This window comes from Bubalus kerabau, chromosome 4, assembly GCF_029407905.1.
Source record: "Bubalus kerabau isolate K-KA32 ecotype Philippines breed swamp buffalo chromosome 4, PCC_UOA_SB_1v2, whole genome shotgun sequence".
NCBI classification, from domain to species: Eukaryota; Metazoa; Chordata; class Mammalia; order Artiodactyla; family Bovidae; genus Bubalus; species Bubalus kerabau.
In genome coordinates this window covers 182,671,947-182,692,727 of record NC_073627.1, presented here as the reverse complement: position 1 = coordinate 182,692,727, position 20,781 = coordinate 182,671,947, and the positions used below count along the sequence as shown (strand labels likewise).

The window sequence follows — 20,781 nt, the reverse complement described above, 5'->3', positions numbered from 1 at the left end:
GGGAGTGGAGGAGAGTATCCCGGCCCGCGTGGCCAACCATCCGCTCATGGACGGGAGAGCCTGCGACCTCTTCACGGGCCCACGACCTCCCGGTCCTGCAGAGGAAGCGAGCGCACTGCGCCCCGCGGACGGTGCAGCCTCTGTGCTGGGAGAGCTCTAGGAGTCCCCGGGGCTCCCACCTCCGCCTCCTTTCTTAGGGTCCCCCCACCTACGGTGTCAGCACACTGCGCAGAGGATGGTTTCAAGAACTGAGATGTGTCTCAGGAATAAACTGTAAGGGGGAAGAAGTCATGAGACACAAACAAGCCCTTGGTAATTCCTCCCGCACTTTCCGCTCTGACAATCCGAGAACAGAATTTTCCCTAAGGCTCCGGTCGCCTGAGTGAACCAGAGTCGGACATGAAGAAATGCTGCCGCCTTGTGGCAGCTTCCAAAACAACAACTTAAATCTTGGCTGTTCGGTCGACCCCATGGACTGCAGCAAGCCAGGCTTCCTGGTCCGTCATTGTCTCCCAGAGTTTGCTCAAACTCATGTCCATCGAGTCGGTGATGCCATGAAACCATCTTTTCCTCCACCACTTTCTTCTCTTCCCACCTTCAATCTTTCCCAGCATCAAGGTCTTTTCCAATGAGTCAATTCTTCACATCAAGTGGCCAAAGTATTGGAGTTTCAGCAACAGTCCTTCCAATGAATATTCAGGACTGATTTCCTTTAGGATGGACTGGTTGGATCTCCTTGCAGTCCAAGGGACTCTCAAGAGTCTTCTTCAACACCGCAGTTCAAAAGCATCAGTTCTTCAGTGCTCAGCCTTCTTTATGGTCTAACTCTCACATCCATACATGGCTACTAGAAAAACCATAGCTTTGACTATATGCACCTTTGTCGAGAAAGTGATGTCTCTGCTTTTCAACACGCCATCTAGGCTTATCAGAGCCTTCCTTCCTGGGAGCAAGTGTCTTTTCATTTCGTGGCTGCAGTCACCGTGCACCCTCTCCCATTACTACGCCTGGCATTAGCCTGGTGGGTTAGCCTGGCTATGGTCCATGGGGTCACAAAGAGTTGGAGAGGACTGAGTAACTAAGCACACAGTGCAAGTTAGACACATGCAACAGAGTTTCCTTTTGACTCTGTTGTGTGGTTCTGGACCCACTCTGATAAACCAGAATATAGGTGTAGGACTTAAGAGCACAATAGTACCTGGTATGAAGACTTGGAAAACTAATCTAGTTGGAAAATACTTTGATTTGGCTAAATTCCTATTGATAGTGGCCAGCTACATCACACAAGGCAACACACTGCTCTGGTTTGCCCAAGACTATCCCTGCTGCTGCTGTGTCGCTTCAGTCGTGTCCGACTCTGTGCCATAGATGGCAGCCCACCAGGCTCCCCCGTCCCTGGGATTCTCCAGGCAAGAGTACTAGAGTGGGGTGCCATCGCCTTCTCCAAAGACTATCCCAAATATTTGAGATATTGGCCATCTGGAAAGGCACAGTCATTCTCAGAGCACTGTGTAATTAGTTGAAATGTCTCTTATGTCTATATAATTAATAAATTATCCTCCTATCTCTTTTTTTTGGCAGTTGACTTATTGAAGAAGCTGTGTTTATTTTTCTGATTCATATTCACAGTTTATAACAGAATTCTACAAAGAGAGAAAAAGGAAAACAGAAGGAAGAAAATATAAATGAAATCTAAAATAGTGTTGCTTCTTTGGAATACAGTCTGGCAGTTTCTCAAAAAGTCAAGCATAGAATTAACATTTGAGCCACCCATTCTGCTTCTATGTGTATACCCAAGGAAGTTGAAAACACATGTGCATGCAAAATCTTGTACAGAAATGTGCATAGCAGTATTAGCCATAATATTCCAAAAGAAGAACCTAAACGTCTATCAGTTGATGAATGCATAAGTAATATGTGCTACATCCACATATACATCCATATATATAATCATTCAGCTGTAAAAAGGTATGAAGGATGGATCCATGCTATCAGACAGCCAAACTCTGAAAACAGTGGAAGAAGTGAAAGAAGCCAGACACTAAAAGCCACGTGGTGCCTGGTGTGCTGTTGGTCACAGCCCTAAGATAAGAGAGCTTTTTAAAAAAAATAATTCACACATCTGCCAACAAATATGATGCAAAGGTTAGAACCTCCTACTGTTTCTTCTGTTGAGACCATCACAATGTGTTTTAGCATCATGACTGTAAAATAACCAGTTACATAGTCAGCAGTGTAAAGGGCTTTTGTTTCTTTTCTTTGTGGACTTTGGAATATAATGTGTCTACTCACCAAGGCAGGTGGTTCTATAGCAGCAGCACATGTCCGGGTTTCAGGTCCACAGCGGCTGAGTCTCCTCACTGCCGGGGCCGCTGCCAACCTGTACCAACCGAAGCTTCACCCAACGTCTTTACTTCTGAGCACATCTCTCCCCTGGTTGCAGGTGACAAATTGACAGTGGAGCAAAGTAAACGGGCTCCAGGAAGCGGGAGGTGATTCTCAGGAGAGGGGGTTGGGTCTTCGACAAGGCTGATTCGACCAAGGCAAGCTTGTGTAATGAGTAAATACAATGTGTATCTTTTAATTAAATATTAAACCATAATTGAGTGAGAAGGCAATGGCACCCCACTCCAGTACTGTTGCCCGGAAAATCCCATGGATGGAGGAGCCTGGCAGGCTGCAGTCCATGGGGTCGCTAAGAGTCAGACACGACTGAGCGACTTCACTTTCACTTTTTACTTTCATGCATTGGAGAAGGAAATGGCAACCCACTCCAGTGTTCTTGCCCGGAGAATCCCATGGACAGAGGAGCCTGGTGGGCTACAGCCCATGGGGTCACCAAGAGTCGGACACAACTGAAGCTACTTAGTACGCATTATTCACCAAATATGCCAACAAGGCCACGAGAAAGTATTCCTCATGATGAGACTTCAGCTGAGAAACACTGAGTGACCTCCAAGGACCACTCGACTGTTAAAGGCAGAATCACTGCTTAGGTCTGGATCTAACAGCTACCAAACATAGAAATGAACTAGTAGAATCAGCTTATGCTCAAGACTCTGTTCAAGCCAACGATTCTCTTTCTAAGGAAAATCTTCACATGAATTTAAAACTTTGAACACTTTTAGAGTGCCAGGCAGAAATCCAGAGCTGAACCGTGCGTGAGCACACCAGCTGGTTACTACCGCCACCGCTAACCCACCCTGCTCCTGCACAGCCTATGCTTGTGACGAAGGCTCAGCCTGGCAGAGCAGATCTAGATGCAAGAAACAGACTAAAGAAGCGCAGGAAGGGCCCTGACTGTCTAGGAAATACTGGGGCGGCAGACAGCCATCTCTGAGGTGGGGACAAAGGGGCTGCCTCTTCGAGAGTAAAGAAGAAATCTATTCTCGAACAAAATGGTATTTGGAGTCAGAGTACAATGCCTACAATGAGTGAGAGACTACATCACACTTGGGGGATGCTATTCCAGCGGTGTGCCTACAAGGAAAGTGGCAAGAGGAACGGGAAATAACTGAGACTGATGTGAAGGTCAGGCTAAAGTGATGCAAAAGCTGCACAGAGCAGATCTTAGACCAAAAACAAGACCTAAAGTAAGGCCTGTTCCCAACCATGATGTGCATTTCTCTGCTGGAAGATGTGGGACCCATAGCTTCTGCAATGGCACAGCTAGTTTGTAACCAGCTGTGTTCAAAAGAAAAGAAAATTATGTCTTGGAAACGGTGCAGTGGGGTGATTCTGAGAGAGTCATTTCCTAGGCAGGTTGATAGGGAGCCTAGAGGTCCCCAAGGAGAGAGGGGTCTGGAATTCTCAAGGAGGAAGAAAGGACAAACTTTTTTTCTTTCTCTACATTCCTTAGGATTATATAACAATAATGTATCCTGCCTAAGGACAGTCTCTGGATCAAACCTTCTGGCTAATTCTATTATCTTAAAATGTAAATTATGGGAGGTCCTTACAACCTCCAGACATTCTCTGGAGTATATAACTTCATTGTTAACACTAGCAAGCGGGTACTCTTTCTGCCCGCTTCTGATGCCTATGTCAGAAGCTTTCTCTATCTCCTTTATACTTTAATAAAACTTTATTACACAAAAGCTCTGAGCGATCAAGCCTTGTCTCTGGCCCTGGATTGAATTCTTCTCCTCCGGGGGCCAAGAATCCTGGTGTCTTTGCGTGATTCAACAACCTTTCAATTCTGGAAGCACTGAAGACCACCTTTGCTAAGCAAGGCCAAATGAACATAGAAACTTAGAAAACCTATCTATCAACTACTGACTATCTTACTGTCAGAGATTGAAAAGTTTCAGTGGCTCATAATTCTGCCATGATTTCCCCCCAAGCACAAATCATACATGCTGGAGTTTACAATCACAGTGTTTTCTTCTGTTTTTGGTGGTGATGGGAGTAGGAGGTGGGGGTGCTTTAGGTCCACCAAATGTTTCAACTTTATTTTTATCCATGATTTTTGAACATAGCAGCCTTTGTTACTACAAACATTGTGAGTTTTCTTTTCTCTTTTATAAGTAATAATGTATAATAAACTTTGAATTAAAAATGTAACAAATCTGAAACTCAATTCTGCAGAAACAAGATACACAAAGTCACTCTTATCTTCACTGTTCCTTGAAGCAGCCTCACCAGGCACACAGCCCACCAGTGCCTGCAGCCACTTCTCATGGGCTAAACCCGGAAATCTCTGTCGGTCTGGCCATCCTTTTCCTTCTTCACTGTAGAAGATTGTATTGTTTTAATCTCAGTGAGAGGGGAAGAATTGTAGCTCTAATATAGCTATGGCCTAGATGCCTCTATTTCCAGCAAATTTTATTTTATTGTAAATATTACATCTAATGCACTGGAGAAGGGATTGGCAAACCACTTCAGTATTCTTAACTTGAGAACCCCATGAACAGTATGAAAAGGCAAAAAGATAGGACACTGAAAGTTGAAATCCCCAGGTCAGTAGGTGACCAATATGCTACTGGAGAAGAATAGAAAAATAACTCCAGAAAGAATGAAAAAATGGAATCAAAGCAAAAGCAACATATAGTTGTGGATGTAACTAGTGATGGAAGTAAAGTCCAATGTGGTTAAAGAGCAATATTGCATAGGAACCTGGAATGGTAGGTCCATAAGTCAAGGTAAATTAGAAGTGGTCAAACAGGAGATGGCAAGAGTGAACATCAATGTTTTAGGAATCAGTGAACTAAGATGGAGTGGAATGGGTGAATTTAACTCAGATGACCATTATATCTACTACTGTGGGCAAGAGTCCCTTAAAAGTAATGGAGTAGCTCTCCTAGTCAACAAAAGAAGCTGAAATGCAGTACTTGGGTGCCATCTCAAAAGTAACAGAATGATCTCTGTTTGTTTCCAAGGCAAACCATTCAACATCACAGTAATCCAAGTCTATGCCCCAACAAGTAATGCTGAAGAAGCTGAAGTTGAACGGTTCTAGGAAGACTTACAAGACCTTCTAGAAATAACACCCAAAAAAGATGTCCTTTTCATAATAGGGAACTGGAATGCAAAAGTAGGAAGTCAAGAAACACCTGGAGTAACAGGCAAATTTGGCCTTGGAGTACAGAATGAAGTAGGGCAAAGGCTAATAGAGTTTTGCCAAGAGAATGCACTGGTCATAGCAAACACCCTCTTCCAACAACACAAGAGAAGACTACACATGAACATCACAAGATGGTCAATACCGAAATCAGATTGATTTTATTCTTTGCAGCCAAAGATGGAGAAGCTCTATACAGTCAGCAAAAACAAGACCGGGAGCTGACTGTGGCTCAGATCATGAACTCCTTATTGCAAAATTGAGACTTAAATTGAAGACAATAGGGAAAACCACTAGTCCATTCAGGTATGACCTAGATCAAAACCCTTATGACTATACAGTGGAAGTGAGAAATAGATTCAAGGGATTAAATCTGATAGACAGAGTGCCTAAAGAGCTATGGATGGAGGTTCAGGACATTGTACAGGAGGCAGGGATCAAGACCTTCCCCAAGAAAATGAAATGCAAAAAGGCAAAATGGTTGCCTGAGGTGGGCTTACAAATAGCTGTGAAAAGAAGAGAAGTGAAAGGCAAAGAAAAGGAAAGATGTACACATTTGAAGGCAGAGTTCCAAAGAATAGCAAGGAGAGATAAGAAAGCCTTCCTCAATGATCAATGCAAAGAAATAGAGGAAAACAATAGAATGGAAAAGACTAGAGATCTCTTCAAGAAAATAAGAAAACCAGGGAAACATTTAATGCAAATATGGGCACACAAAAAGGACAGAAATGGTATGGCCCTAACAGAAGCAGACGATATTAAGAAGAAGTGGCAAAAATACACAGAAGAACTATGCAAAATAAATTTTCATGACCCAGATAACCACGATGGTGTGATCACTCACCTAGAGCCAGACATCCTGGAATGTGAAGTCAAGTGGGCCTTAGGAAGCATCACTATGAACAAAGCTAGTGGAGGTGATGGAAGACCAGTTGAGCTATTTCAAATCCTAAAAGATGATGCTGTGAAAGTGCTGCACTCAATATGCCAGCAAATTTGGAAAACTCAGCAGTGGCCACAGGACTGGAAAAAGTCAGTTTTCATTCCAATCCCACTGAAGGGGAATGACAAAGGGTGCTCAAACTACCAACACAATTGCACTCATCTCACATGCTAGCAGAGTAATGCTCAAAATTCTCCAAGCCAGGCATCAACAGTATGTGAACCATAAATTTACAGATGTTCAAGACGGATTTTGAAAAGGCAGAGGAACCAGAGATCAAATTGCCAACATCCTTTGGATCATCAAAAAAGCAAGAGAGTTCCAGAAAAACATCTACTTCTGCTTTGTTGACTATGCCAAAGCCTCTGACTGTGTGGATTACATCAAACTGTGTAAAATTCTTCAGGAGATGGGACTACCAGACCACCTGACCTGCCTCCTGAGAAATCTGTATGCAGGTCAGGAAGCAACAGTTAGAACTGGACATGGAACAACAGACTGGTTCCAAATTGGGAAAGGAGTATGTCAAGGCTATATATTGTCACCCTGCTTATTTAACTTATATGCAGAGTACATCATGCAAAATGCCAGGCTGGATGAAAACTGGAATCAAGATTTTTGGGAGAAATATCAATAACCTCAGATATGCAGATGACACTACCCTTATGGCAGAAAGTGAAGAGAAACTAAAGAGCCTCTTGATGAGAGTGAAAGAGGAGAGTGGAAAAGCTGGCTTAGAACTCAGCATTCAGAAAACTAAGATCGTGGCATCTGGTCCCATCACTTCATGACAAATGGATGGGGAAACAATGGAAACAGTGAGAGACTTTATTTTGGGAGGTTCCAAAATCACTGCTGATGGTGATTGCAGCCATGAAATTAAAAGACACTTGCTCCTTGGAAGAAAAGCTATGACCAACTTTTACAACATATTCAAAAGTAGAGACATTACTTTGCCGACAAAGGTCCATCTAGTCAAAGCTATGGTTTTTCCGGTAGTCATGTATGGATGTGAGAGCTGGACAATAAAGAAAGCTGAGCAACAAAGAATTGATGCTTTTGAACTGTGGTGCTGGAGAAGACTCTTGAGAGTCCCTTGGACTGTGAGGAGATCAAACCAATCAATCTGAAAGGAAATCAGTCCTGAATATTCATTGGAAGGACTGATGCTGAAGCTTAAGATCCAATGCTTTGGCCACTTGATGCGAAGAGCTGTCTCATTTGAAAAGACCCTGATGCTGGGAAAGATTGAAGGCAGGAGGAGAAGGGGATGACAGAGGATAAGTTGGTTGGATAGCACCACCGACTCAATGGACATGAGTTTGAGCATGCTCCAGGAGTTGGCGATCGATAGGGAAGCCTGGCAGGCTGCAGTACATGGGATCACAAAGGGCCAGACACAACTGAGCGACTGAACTGAATATCTAACATTCTTTGTTTTCTTTGAAAAATAGGCATCTATAACTTTATTCACAATGTGATTTATTTTTTTTTAGACTCAAATACACAGATGCATTTATTTATTGCTTTTCAACAACAAATATAAAAGTAGCATTTCAATTCAGAGTGAAAAAGGTGATTCCATAGCTCACATCTTAAATCATATATAATTCTAAGTAGATATGAAAACTTAAATATTTGAAACAAATCTCTAAACGTTATCAGAATAAATCTCAAAAATTGATCTATTTATATGTGCACACGTGTAATATCTAAGAGTGAGGAAAATCATTCTTCTAAGTAAAAAGAAATCCAGAAATCATTCAGAAAAAAAAAAATGGATAAACTAAAATACACAAAAACAAAATGGTCTGGCATGGCAAACAAAACAAAAAGCCCAAATAACCTGATGGAAAAAACAGACAACAAATTTGAACAAATAGTTTAAGGAGAAAGGAAATAAAAATGACTCTTTAGTTTTTGAAAAAATGCTCAGTCTCAATAGTAATCAAAAAATTAAAAAGAATGGCCAAGATTCAAAGCACTAACAAACAACCTCAAACACTAGTGAGGATGTGGAGCAGAAGAAAGTCTCATTCATTGCTGGTGGGAATACAAAACAGGAGAGCCACTTCGGAAGATAGTTTGGCAGTTTCTTACAAAACTAAACTTACATTTATAAGATTCAGAAATGACACTCCTTGGTATTTACCCAAAAGAGTTGAAAACTGTGTGTTCACACAAAAACCTGCACACAAATGTTTACAGCAGCTTTATTCATAATTGCCAAAACTTGGAAGTAACCAAGGTGGCCTTCAAGATATGAATGGATATATTATGGTACATCCAGACAATGGAGTATTCAGCATTAAGTCAAAAACTGCTAAAAAAATGTATTAACTAAACAAAACCAAACTACATTCTATCAATACATAGCTAGTAACAGTCACTTTCAGGTAAACCTTAAGTACAGAATACAGACATTCCCATCTGTACTTAAGGCATCAGGCCACTCTGAGGATGGTTAGAACAGAGTATAGCAGTCATTGGAATGTGAATCACTTTAACTGTGGGCTCTCCACAATTTATCCTTTTCCCCCTGATTACTAGTAAGTAGATTGAATCAATAATCAAAAACTTCTCATCAAGCAAAAGTCCAAGACCAGATGACTTCAGTGGTGAATTCTAACTTTTTTAAAATTGAGGTAAAACCATATAAAACATTACATTACAAATGTACAGGGCTTCCCAGATGGCACAGTGGTAAAGAATCCTCCTGCCAATGCAGGAGATGCAGGTTTGATCCCTGGGTCAGGAAGTTTCCCCTGGAGAAGGAAATGGCAAGTCCTCCACCAGTATTCTTGCCTGGAAAATTCCATGGACAGCAAAGCCTGGCAGACTGAAGTCCATGAGTTCCCAAAGAATCGAGCACAAGTGAATGACTGAGTAATTGAGCACACCCACGCACACACCCACTACAGATATACAACATAGTAATTCGATATTTGATACTACAAAAATCTAGTTACCATGATTACCATAAAATTACCCTCTTCACCCATTTCTCTACCTCCCATTCCTTCCCTTCTGGTAATCACTTATTCTTTTTTAAAACGTGGTCCATTTGAAAGCAATGATGTTGATGTATCCAAACCAGGTTTCTTCCTCCTCCCCATTGTGATTAATCTTTTCATAATCTTCTTATTCCTCTTAGTGCATTCAGGGCATAACAGGTTGTCTTCCAGGTCTGGGGGTGCAAAAGTGCAGGCAGGTAACATGAAGAGGGAGGTCATCCTCCTGGGGGTGTCAGGCACCCAGGTCTGACCTGCTTGGAACTGCAGGCGAACCCAACCTTCTGTGTCTGCCAAGAGCAGTCTGCCATGGACCACACACCACCGGACACCTGAGGCTTGTGGCAGAAAGGATTCAGAGGCACGAAGGGCATGTGAATTCACAGCCTTTGGTTGAACAGCCCTTGCCGCAATTCTTGACCATGCTGCCAGCATGGCTACCTGAGCTGAAGTTACCACCTCAACCATGTTAGTCCTTTCCTCATTCTCACTCATCTTCCTTTTCTGTACACTTCCCCTCTTGGTCACCATGCTGTGCTTCCTTGAACATGAGTGCATTCGGGCCTCCCGTGATGATTTAGGAATATACTGAACTTTTTCAGGAAAAGCATGTTCCTGGAGTCTCCGATAAACTTCTATTTTCTGGCCGTCAGTACTCAGCTTAAGTTGTTGGCACCAGTTCCACAAAGTGTCCCGACTCACATCGTTAATCGGAGGCAATGTGGTCGGCAAGGGACAAAATGATCTTCTAAAGCTAGAACTTGGACAATCTTCCTCAAGCTCATTTGTTTGAGGAAGAGGAACTTGATTATTTGTATTCAGTGCCTCCTCTTTGACTTCTGAAGTTGAGGAAACACCTGGTTCCACTTGATGGTCTTCAATAATTTCCTCATTAACTGGATACAATGTAAGAATCACATTTTCTTCATCTAATGGCCCTTCAAAGAAATTCTTCCCTTAATTTGAGTATGCCATTTCAAGGAATGCTCAGAGAAAGGCAAAGCCACAATGCTCAATCTCTGCAGTTTAATCCTCTGAACCTTCACAATGTGATTTAAAACATGATAGTTTCTCTTTCATATTAATGTTCTCACCCTGTCTGGTATTATTTGAAATATAGTTTTGTTTCCAAAATCACACTGTAATCATTCTTAGATTTCTTAAGTAACTGAAATGAATTCAGTTTTACTGAATACAAAACAATATAACAACTTAAAAAAAATAAGTTTTGAAAATGAATAAGAAATCATCTAATGTTGAGTACTTGTAAATGTCAGTTGTGTTCTGAGGGAGAGAAACTGGTCTGTTCTCTTTCCATTGCGTTCTGGGGACAGCAGGAGCCCCATTCAAGAATAACCCAGCTCTAACCTTTTCTTATGTCTGTGTACTATAGGATGGCTGATAAGCAGATATTGAAGAAAGTTCTGCTTCGTTCCAATAACAGCCTCAGTTTTTATCAACAATTTTTTTTTCCCAACAGTGGAATCCCAGACTTCAAGAATCCACTGAATTCTCACAACCTCCTCTCTGAAATCTTTCAGTTTTTTTTTTCCTTTTGCCATAATATATACAATTGGAATATGTGAAGATGAGATGAAGCCAGAGACATTCTTTCAAAGCTGAAACCTATTTGTGTGATCTGCTTCAGTTCCTACTGTAGACTCTTCTGCTTTTTATTATTAATCACTTAACATTTTTTTTAACTTGGAATAAATTTATTCTGAATTTTAGTGTATTTTTAGTGGAGAAATGTGCAAATCTATCTGTACTTTTCTGTTCCCTGACATATCATCAGATTAATTGTAGCTCAGCTTTAGTTTCTGTCTTCAGCACAATGGATTCCAAAGCATCAGCTTTCATTTCTGTCACGGGTGCCACCTCCATTTCTCTCTGTTTCTAGGTCTGTGCGAGGCAGCTCTGATATGACCTGTTTTCCCACATCTCTTTTTGCCCACTGTAAAGGTGCACACCTCCCCGCTAAACACACACGTTATAGACCCTCCCAGCAAAATTGTCCTCTCAAGGCAATGGATTCTGCATGAATCTCCATGTTACTGTGATTCAACTTGCAACCCTGTGACTCACTTCATCACCTCCAAGAGTCCCAAGAAGGGAAGGAAGGGAGCAGGCAAGGTGGTCAAATCCTACGTGTTAACCAGTACTGCAGAATATCCATCCTTAACAAGCTCTGGCAAGTATGAATCATTTTGCAATGAACATATATGCCTATGCATTGCTGTTGGCTTCAGATCTCTTAATCATTAGAATCCTCCACCTAAAGAAGGGAATTGCACGGACCACTTAGTAATTTTAGGTCTATAAAAAGTGAAAGGCGTTCTCCTAAAACACTGAGGAGAGAAGAAAAGCAGACAACTTCACCCCAGGTCACAACTGTAGGAGAGTCTCTCACTGTACATAGTTGGAGGAAGTGGCCCGTTTTCTCCTCCTGAAGTCTCCTAGAGCAGAGTCTCTGGTTCATCCTTAGATGAGCCAGGGCTCTCAAGGCTGTGTTTTGCCATCACAGCCCCAAATCCTCAAGCAGGCATTGGAATCTCCATGAGTCAAAACTGAAGATTTCTATTAAAGTCAGTTCAGTTCTGTCGCTCAATCATGTTCGACTCTTTGCAACCCCATGGACTGCAGCACACCAGGCCTCCCTGTCCATCACCAATTCCCAAAGCTTGCTCAAACTCATGTCCTTCCAGTCGGTGATGCCATCCAACCATCTCATCCTCCGCCGTCCCCTTCTCTTCCCATCTTCAATCTTTCCCAGCATCAGGCTCTTTTCAAATGAGTCAGTTCTTCCAATCAGGTGGCCAAAGTATTTGAGTTTCAGCTTCAACATCAGTCTTTCCAATGAATATTCAGGACTGATTTCCTTTTATTCAGGACTGATATCCTTTAGGATGGATGTGTTGGATGTCATCACAGTCCAAGGGACTCTCAAGAGTCTTCTCCAACACTACAGTTCAAAAGCATCAATTCTTCAGTGCTCAGGTTTATTTCTAGTCCAACTCTCACATCCATACACGACTATTGGAAAAATCATAGCCTTGACTAGACAGACCTTTCTTGGCAAAGTAATGTCTCTGCTTTTTAATATGCTGTCTAGGTTGGTAATAATGTCCCTTCCAAGAAGTAAGCATCTTAATTTCATGGCTGCAGTCACCATTTGCTGTAATTTTGGAGCCCCAAAAAATCGTCTGTCACTGTTTCCATTGTTTCCCCATCTATTTCCCATGAAGTGATGGGACCAGATGCCATGATCTTAGTTTTCTGAATGTTGAGCTTTAAGCCAAATTTTTCACTCTCTTCTTCCACTTTCATCAAGAGGCTCTTTAGTTCTTCTTCACTTTCTGCCATAAGGGTGGTGTCATCTGCATATCTGAGGTTATTGATATTTCTCCCAGCAATCTTGATTCCAACTTGTGCTTCATCCAGCCCAGCATTTCTCATGATGTTTATGCATTTAAGTTAAATAAGCAGGGTGACAATATACAGTATTGAAATATTCCTTTTCCTATTTGGAACCAGTTTGTTGTTCCATGTCCAGTTCTAACTGTTGCTTATTGACCTGTTTACAGATTTCTCAAGAAGCAGGTCAAGTGGTCTGGTATTCCCATCTCTTTAAGAATTCTCCAGTTTGTTATGATCCACACATCAAAGGCTTTGGCATAGTCAATAAAGCAGATATAGATGTTTTTTGGAACTCTCTTGCTTTTTCAATAATCCAATGGAAGTTGGCAATTTGATCTCTGGTTCCTCTGCCTTTCTAAAATCAGTTTGAACATCTGGAAGTTCATGGTTCATGTACTGATGAAGCCTGGCTAGGAGAATTTGGAGCATTACTTTACTAGCGTGTGAGATGAGTGCAATTGTGTGGTAGTCTGAACATTCTTTGGCATTGCCTTTCTTTGGGATTGAAAACTGACTTTTCCAGTCCTGTGGCCACTGCTGAGTTTTCCAGATTTGCTGGCATATTGAGTGCAGCACTTTCACAGCATCACCTTTGGGATTTGAATAGCTCAACTGGAGTTCCATCACCTCCACTAGCTTTGTTCATAGTGATGCTTCCTAAGGCCCACTTGACTTCTCATTCCAGGATGTCTGGCTCTAGGTGAGTGATCATAACATCATGATTATCTGGGTCATGAAGGTCGTTCTTGTATTGTTCTTCAGTGTATTCTTGCTACCTCTTCTTAATATCTTCTGCTTCTGTTAGGTCCATACCATTTCTGTCCTTTGTTGAGCCCATCTTTGCATAAAATGTTACCTTGGTATACCTAATTTTCTTGAAGAGATCTCTAGTCTTTCCCATTCTATTATTTTCCTCTATTCCTTTGCACTGATCACTGAGGAAGGCTTTCTTGTCTCTCCTTGCTATTCTTTGGAACTCTGCAGTCAAATGGGTATATCTTTCCTTTTCTTCTTTGCTTTCACTTCTCTTCTTTTCATAGCTATTTGTAAGGCCTCCTCAGACAGCCATTTTGCTTTTTTGCATTTCTTTTTCTTGGGGATGATCTTGATCCCTGTCTTCTGTGCGATGTCATGAACCTTTGTTTATAGTTCATCAGGCACTCTGTCTATGAGATTTAATCCCTTGAATCTATTTCTCACTTCCACAGTATAATCATAAGGGATTTGATGTATGTCATATATGAATGGTCTAGTGCTTTTTCCCTACTTTCTTCAATCTAAGTCTGAATTTGGCAATAAGGAGTTCATGATCTGAGCCACAGTCAGCTCCCGGTCTTGTTTTTGCTGACTGTATAGAGCTTCTCCATATTTTGCTGCAAACAATATAATCAATCTGATTTCGGTATTTACCATCTGGTGATGTCTCCATTCTAAAGGAGATCAGCCCTGGGATTTCTTTGGAAGGAATGATGCTAAAGCTGAAACTCCAGTACTTTGGCCACCTCATGCGAAGAGTTGACTCAATGGAAAAGACTCTGATGCTGGGAGGGATTGGGGGCAGGAGGAGAAGGGGATGACAGAGGATGAGATGGCTGGGTGGCATCACTGACTCGGTGGACGTGAGTCTGAGTGAACCCCAGGAGTTGGTGATGGACAGGGAGGTCTGGCGTGCTGCGATTCATGGGGTCACAAAGAGTCAGACATGACTGAGCGACTGAACCAAACTGAACCGATGTCTGTATGTAGAGCCTTTTCTTGTGTTGTTGGAAGAAGGTATTTGCTATGACCGGTGTGTTCTCTTGGCAAAACTCTATTAGCCTTTGCCTTGCTTCATTCTGTACTCCAAGGCCAAATTTGCCTGTTACTCCAGGTGTTTCTTGACTTCCTACTTTTGCATTCCAGTCCCCTATAATGAAAAGGACATCTGTTTTGGGTGTTAGTTCTAGAAGGTCTTTTAGGTCATTATAGAAACACTCAACTTCAGCTTCTTCAGCATTACTGGTCAGGGCATAGACTTGGGTTATTGTGATGTTGAATGGTTTGCCTTGGAAACGAACAGAAATTATTCTGTCATTTTTGAGACTGCATCCAAGTACTACATTTCAGACTTTATTGTTGACTATGATGGCCACTCCATTTCTTCTAAGGGATTCTTGCCCATTGTAATAGATAAAATGGTCATCTGAGTTAAATTCACCCATTCCAGTTCATTTTAGTTTCTGAGTCCTAAAATGTTAGCATTCACTCTTGCCATCTCTTCTTTGAGCACTTCCGATTTGCCTTGATTCATGGACCTAACAGTCCAGGTTCCTATGCAATATTGCTCTTTACAGCATTCGACTTTGCCTCTATCCCCAGTCTCATCCACAATTGGGTGTTGTTTTTGCTTTGGCTCCATCCCTTCATTCCTTCTGGAGTTATTTCTCTATTCTTCTCCAGTAGCATATTGGGAACCTGCCGACCTGGGGAGTTCATCTTTCGGTGTTCTATCTTTTTGCCTTTTTGTACTGTTCATGGGGTTCTCAAGGCAAGAATACTGAAGTGGTTTTCCATTCCCTTCTCCAGTGGACCACATTTTCTCAGGACTCTCCACCATGACCCATCTGTCTTGAGTGGCCGTACACAGCATGGCTCATAGTTTCATTGAGTTAGACAAAGCTAAAGTCAAATTTAAAGTCAAGTTCCTCATTATTCCGCAAGCTATGGCTTCTGTGTTTTTGATCCACCCCAACATCACACAATGCTCAGTGTCGTGAGACACTCCATATCAGTGACATACAACAAAAAAGCAAATTCATATTTGCCACAGAATCATTGTTGGTCTCCAAATCCATCACAAAGGCATAATGATCTAAAGTGCTTGCTTTTCTGACCCAGCCTCAGCCACATTTACCTGGTTGGCATCCCAGAAAGCTAACCTGTATGAACTGTCCAAAGAATCCCCTGCCCTCTGAACTCCCATCAGCTCGGTCAACAGATTGCTCTGCACATCAACAGGCTTCCTACATGGCACTAGTGTTAAAGACACCGCTTGCTGGTGCAGGTGGACATAAGAGACACAGGTTCAATCCCTGGGTCAGGAAGGTTCCCTGCAGAAGGACACGGCAACCCACTTCAGTGTTCTTGCCTGGAGAATCCAACAGACAGAGAAGCCTGGTGGGCTGCAGTCCAAAGGGTCACAAAAAGTTGGACATGACTGAAGCGACTTAGCATGTATGCATGCTAGATGCCAACTGGGTTTCTGGGATCCTTGATCCAAGATTGCAGCTCCCGTCAATCAGCAAACTCACAAAGTTGTCTCTCTGAGTTTGAGTCCTAGTGACAGAGCCAGCTCAGGCCTGGAGAGATGCTTCTTCCCCCTATCACGCACCTGCGTGTCGCAATGTTTCTTGAATTCCTTACATTCTGCTCTTACAGCTTGGCCAGCAGTGCCTTCATCGGTCATTTTCTGTTAGAACTCTGAAGCATACAGTTAGCACCCTTTTTCTGATTTTACAAATGAGGTAGGAAGCATTTAGAAACTTCTCTAAGATCACTTAGTGCATGTGCCCAGGCACAAATGCATGTTTGTCTTACTTTAAAACCAGTGCTTTTAATGACTTTCATGCCTCCCCAGTGAGGTGTTCCATCTTGGAGAATGTCCCGAGTCATATGCTCCATGGGGATTCTCCAGGCAAGAATACTGGAGTAGGTTGCCATGTCCTCTTCCAGGATAACTTCCCAACCCAGGGATCGAACCCAAGTCTCCCCGCACTGCAGGCAGATTCTTTATCATCTGAGCCACCATGTCTAACTTAGTACAGTAGCAAAAAGAAAGTGTTTAGAGTCGTTGGAGTTTCACCTCAGTGCAGATCCTGTTTGCACACACTGCCTTATCTCCATGAAAGTGGGAGGTACTAACACCACAGTTTTATCTGGAGACCAGCAAATTAAAGAGTATTGAAGCAACTTGAATGCCTTGAGGTCCAAGAACCCTTTTATTTCCCAATTGGTAACCTTCACAATTGCACTCATCTCACATGAGTGAGAAAGCTCAAAATTCTGTTCAAGCTGGATTTAGAAAAGGTAGAGGAACCAGAGATCAAATTGTCAACATTCACTGGATCATAGAAAAGCAAGAGGATTCCAGAAAAAACATCTACTTCTGCTTCATTGACTATGCTAAATCCTTTGACTGTGTGGATCACAACAAACTGTGGAAAATTCTTAAAGAGACAGGAATACCAGACCACCTTACCTGCCTCCTGAGAAATCTGTATGCAGGTCAAGAAGCAACAGTTAGAACTGGACATGGAACAACAGACTGGTTCCAAAATGGGAAAGGAGTACCTCAGGGCTGTATATTGTCACTCTGCTTATTTAACTTATTTGCAGAGTACATCACTGAAATGTCAGGCTGAATGAAGCACAAGCTGGAATCAAGACTACCAGAAGAACTATCAATAACCTCAGATATGCAGATGACACCACCCTTAGGGCAGAAAGCAAAGAGGAACTAAAGAACCTCTTGATGAAAGTGAAAGAGGAGAGTAAAAAAGCTGTCATAAAACTCAACATTCAAAAAACTAAGATCATGGCATCTGGTCCCATCACTTCATGGCAAATAGATGGGGAAATAATGGAAACAGTGAGAGACTTTATTTCCTTGGGCTCCCAAATCACTGCAGATGTTGACTGCAGCCATGAAATTAAAAGACACTTTCTCCTTGGAAGAAAAGCTATGACTAACCTAGACAGTATATTAAAATGCAGAGACATTACTTTGCAGACAAAGGTCCGTCTAGTCAAAGCTATGGTGTTTCCAGTAGTCATGTATGGATGTGAGAGTTGGACTATAAAGAAAGTTGAGTGCTGAAGAATTGATGCTTTTGAACTGTGGTGTTGGAGAAGACTCGTGAGAGCCCCTTGGACTGCAAGGATATCAAACCACTCAATCCTAAAGGAAATCAACCCTGAATATTCATTGGAAGGACTGGTGCTGAAGCTGAAGCTCCAATACTTTGGCCACCTGATGCAAAGGGCCGACTCATTAGAAAAGACCCTGATGCTGGGAAAGATTGAAGGCAGGAGGAGAAGGGGATGACAGAGGATGAGATGGTTGAATGGCATCACTGACAATGGACATGAGTTTGAGCAATCTCCAGGAGTTGGTGATGGACAGGGAAGCCTGGTGTGCTGCAGTCCATGGGGTCTCAAAGAGTCAGACAAGAACTGAACTGAACTGAACTGGACCTTCACACACACCTCTGAGGCGCCACCGCTGATTGTGCTTCATTCCGTAATTACTTTCCTGCCTCCTGTTAATGACTTGTATCGACCCCACGCTTGCATAGCCCTGTTCAGAGTGGCTGATTTGCAGAAACCTGATCAGGGCTATTCTTAGTTAAAGAGAATACATTTGCTTATGGTAATAGAGCATGCAATAAGCTGGAGCACAAGAAGGCCTTGACATTCAAGAACAAGAGTGCTGTGGGGGTGGTTGAGAACACTGAGGGGAGGGAGAGGCAGCTCATTCTCAGTGACTCAACAGTTTCCTTACTCAAGGGTGTGGTGACAGTTAGGGCTTTTCAGGGCCTCTCTTGTCAAGTCAATAAAGAGGCATCTCCTAATTCTGCATATTTACTTTCATTCTCCTTCTTCACCTTTTGCCAGCTGAACATGGGGAAAGGCAAGGACAGGGATTTGGATGGAGGAAAGTTAAGATAAAGCCTGCATCTCTTATACATGGAGCATCTACATTCAATTCATGACAAACAGAAGGGGAAGAGGTAGAACCAGTGACAGATTTCCTCTTCTTTGGCTCTAAAATCACTGCAGATGGTGACTGTGTCCATGAAGTTAGAAGACAATTGCTTCTTGGCAGGAAAGCCATGACAGACCTAGTAAGTAAGTGTTAGTTGCTTAGTCATGCCCAACTCTTTGCAACCCCATGGACTGCAGCCCACCAGGCTCCTCTGTCCATGAGATTTTTCCAGGCAAGGATACTGGAGTGGGTTGCCATTTCCTTCTCCAGGGGATCTTCCCAACCCAGGGATCGAACCCTGTACTGCAGGCAGATTCTTTACCAACTGAGCTACAAGGGAAGCCCTATGACAGACCTAGACCATGTATTAAAAACAAAGACATCACTTTGCTGACAAAGGTTTATATAGTCAAGGCTATGGTCTTTCCAGTAGTCATGTACAGAGGTGAGAGCTGGGCCATAAAGAAGGCAGAGTGTGAAAGAACTGATGCTTTCAAACCTTGATGCAGGAGAAAACTGTTGAGTCCCGTGGACTGCAAGGAGATCAACCAGTCCATCCTAAAGGAGACCAGTCCTGAGTGTTCATTGGAAGGACTGATGCTGAAGCTGAAGCTCCAATACTTTGGCCACTTCATGCAAAGGGCTGACTCATTAGAAAAGACCCTGATGCTGGGAAAGATTGAAAGGGGGTGGAGAAGGGGATGACAGAGGATGAGATGGTTGGATGGCATCACTGATTCAATGAACATGAACTTGGGCAAGCTCAGAGAGATGGTGAAGGACAGGGAAGCCTGGCATGCTGAAGTTCATGGGATATCAAAGAGTTGGACAAGACTTGGTGTCTGAATCATAACTAGAAATGATTCACCACAAAATGGTTCTTTCCTGAGGTAGTGAATGATGCTGCAACTGGCCCAGTGGGACAAGTAACACAATCTCAGCAGCTGGGACCCTGTTTTTGGAAGATTCCTTCTCAATCAGTCTTATTCTGCAACAGTGCCTCTTTCCATCTCTTTATTTAGTGTACTCCCCCCTCATGTGCACACATGCACACACACACACACACACACACACACACTGCCCACAGCAGTTTCAGTCCTATCCTGAGAGTCAGAGCAGGTCAGCATCAGCTTGGATAACTGTTTGGTCTCAGGTCACTTCACCCATTGGCTTCTAATTATATTAAGTTACTTGTCACTCTCTGCACATGCTAGAGGATCTAACACCTATCAGTCTTTGGAAACATTATTCTCTCTTCTCAAATGCTATGCTGCTCTTCCATGAGAAGTAATTCCCATGAATCCTTTTGGGCTTAGAAGCTGTTCACAGCTGGTTGAGCATCCTCAGTCTGCAACTAGAGGGTCTGGATCTAAACATGGTTCTTTGGTTCAGAGCCGTGTAACCATAGGCCAGCTGCTTCCCTTTATTCTCACCTACTGATGAAATGATGTGATGGTACTGACTGTACCCAACCAGAGTTGTGTGAAGGATGGTGATGGGTCAAAGCACTCCAGGGGCCTCTAGCTGGGGCACCTGACTGTGCCAGTCCCTGGGACCTTGACAGCCTGCACATCTCCTTTTGCTGTTGCATGTACTGACTGCTCAACATAATTGTCTCTGTGAACTCAGAGCTTTCTTCCATCAAATATCTTCACAGTAGTGCTTGGAACATCCAGCTCAGAAAAGGAGACACCCAAGTGTGATGTGCATGTGATGTGAGCAGGATCAAGAAAACACCAGGAATGGAAGCCAAAAATTGGCTAAAGAGACTGGATGCCATTAGAGAGAGGGCCTATTTTTTGGCAATTTTTGTGAGGATACAACATATCCAGGCAATTTCTAAAGTAGGTCTTGTATTTAAATCCAGGCTCTGTTCTCATTGTGCCTGATTTTCCATGAACATCTCTCATCAGCAAATTTGAGCCTGTTTCTTGAGGCTGAGGGCACTTTTGTATAAACACATATATCTGCCTCTGATTTCAGTAAACCATTAAATATTTTTAGACTTTCCTACTCTGAAAACTGAGTTATTCAACTTTAAATGTCAAATGAGGAGTACCAAATGGGGTAAAAGACATGTCAATGAGGGTTTACATTTCTGTCTGAT

The 20,781-nt window shown here is 42.6% G+C and overlaps 1 protein-coding gene across 1 annotated transcript; it reads right to left on the bottom strand.

Moving 5' to 3' along the window:
- Window positions 1-9,139: 9,139 nt before the first annotated feature.
- LOC129651806 (developmental pluripotency-associated protein 2-like) lies at window positions 9,140-10,489 on the bottom strand. Its single transcript, XM_055580357.1, is given in 1 exon segment — window positions 9,140-10,489. A coding segment is annotated over 1 exon segment (948 nt). The 3' UTR covers window positions 9,140-9,541.
- Between the last annotated feature and the right edge of the window lie 10,292 nt (window positions 10,490-20,781).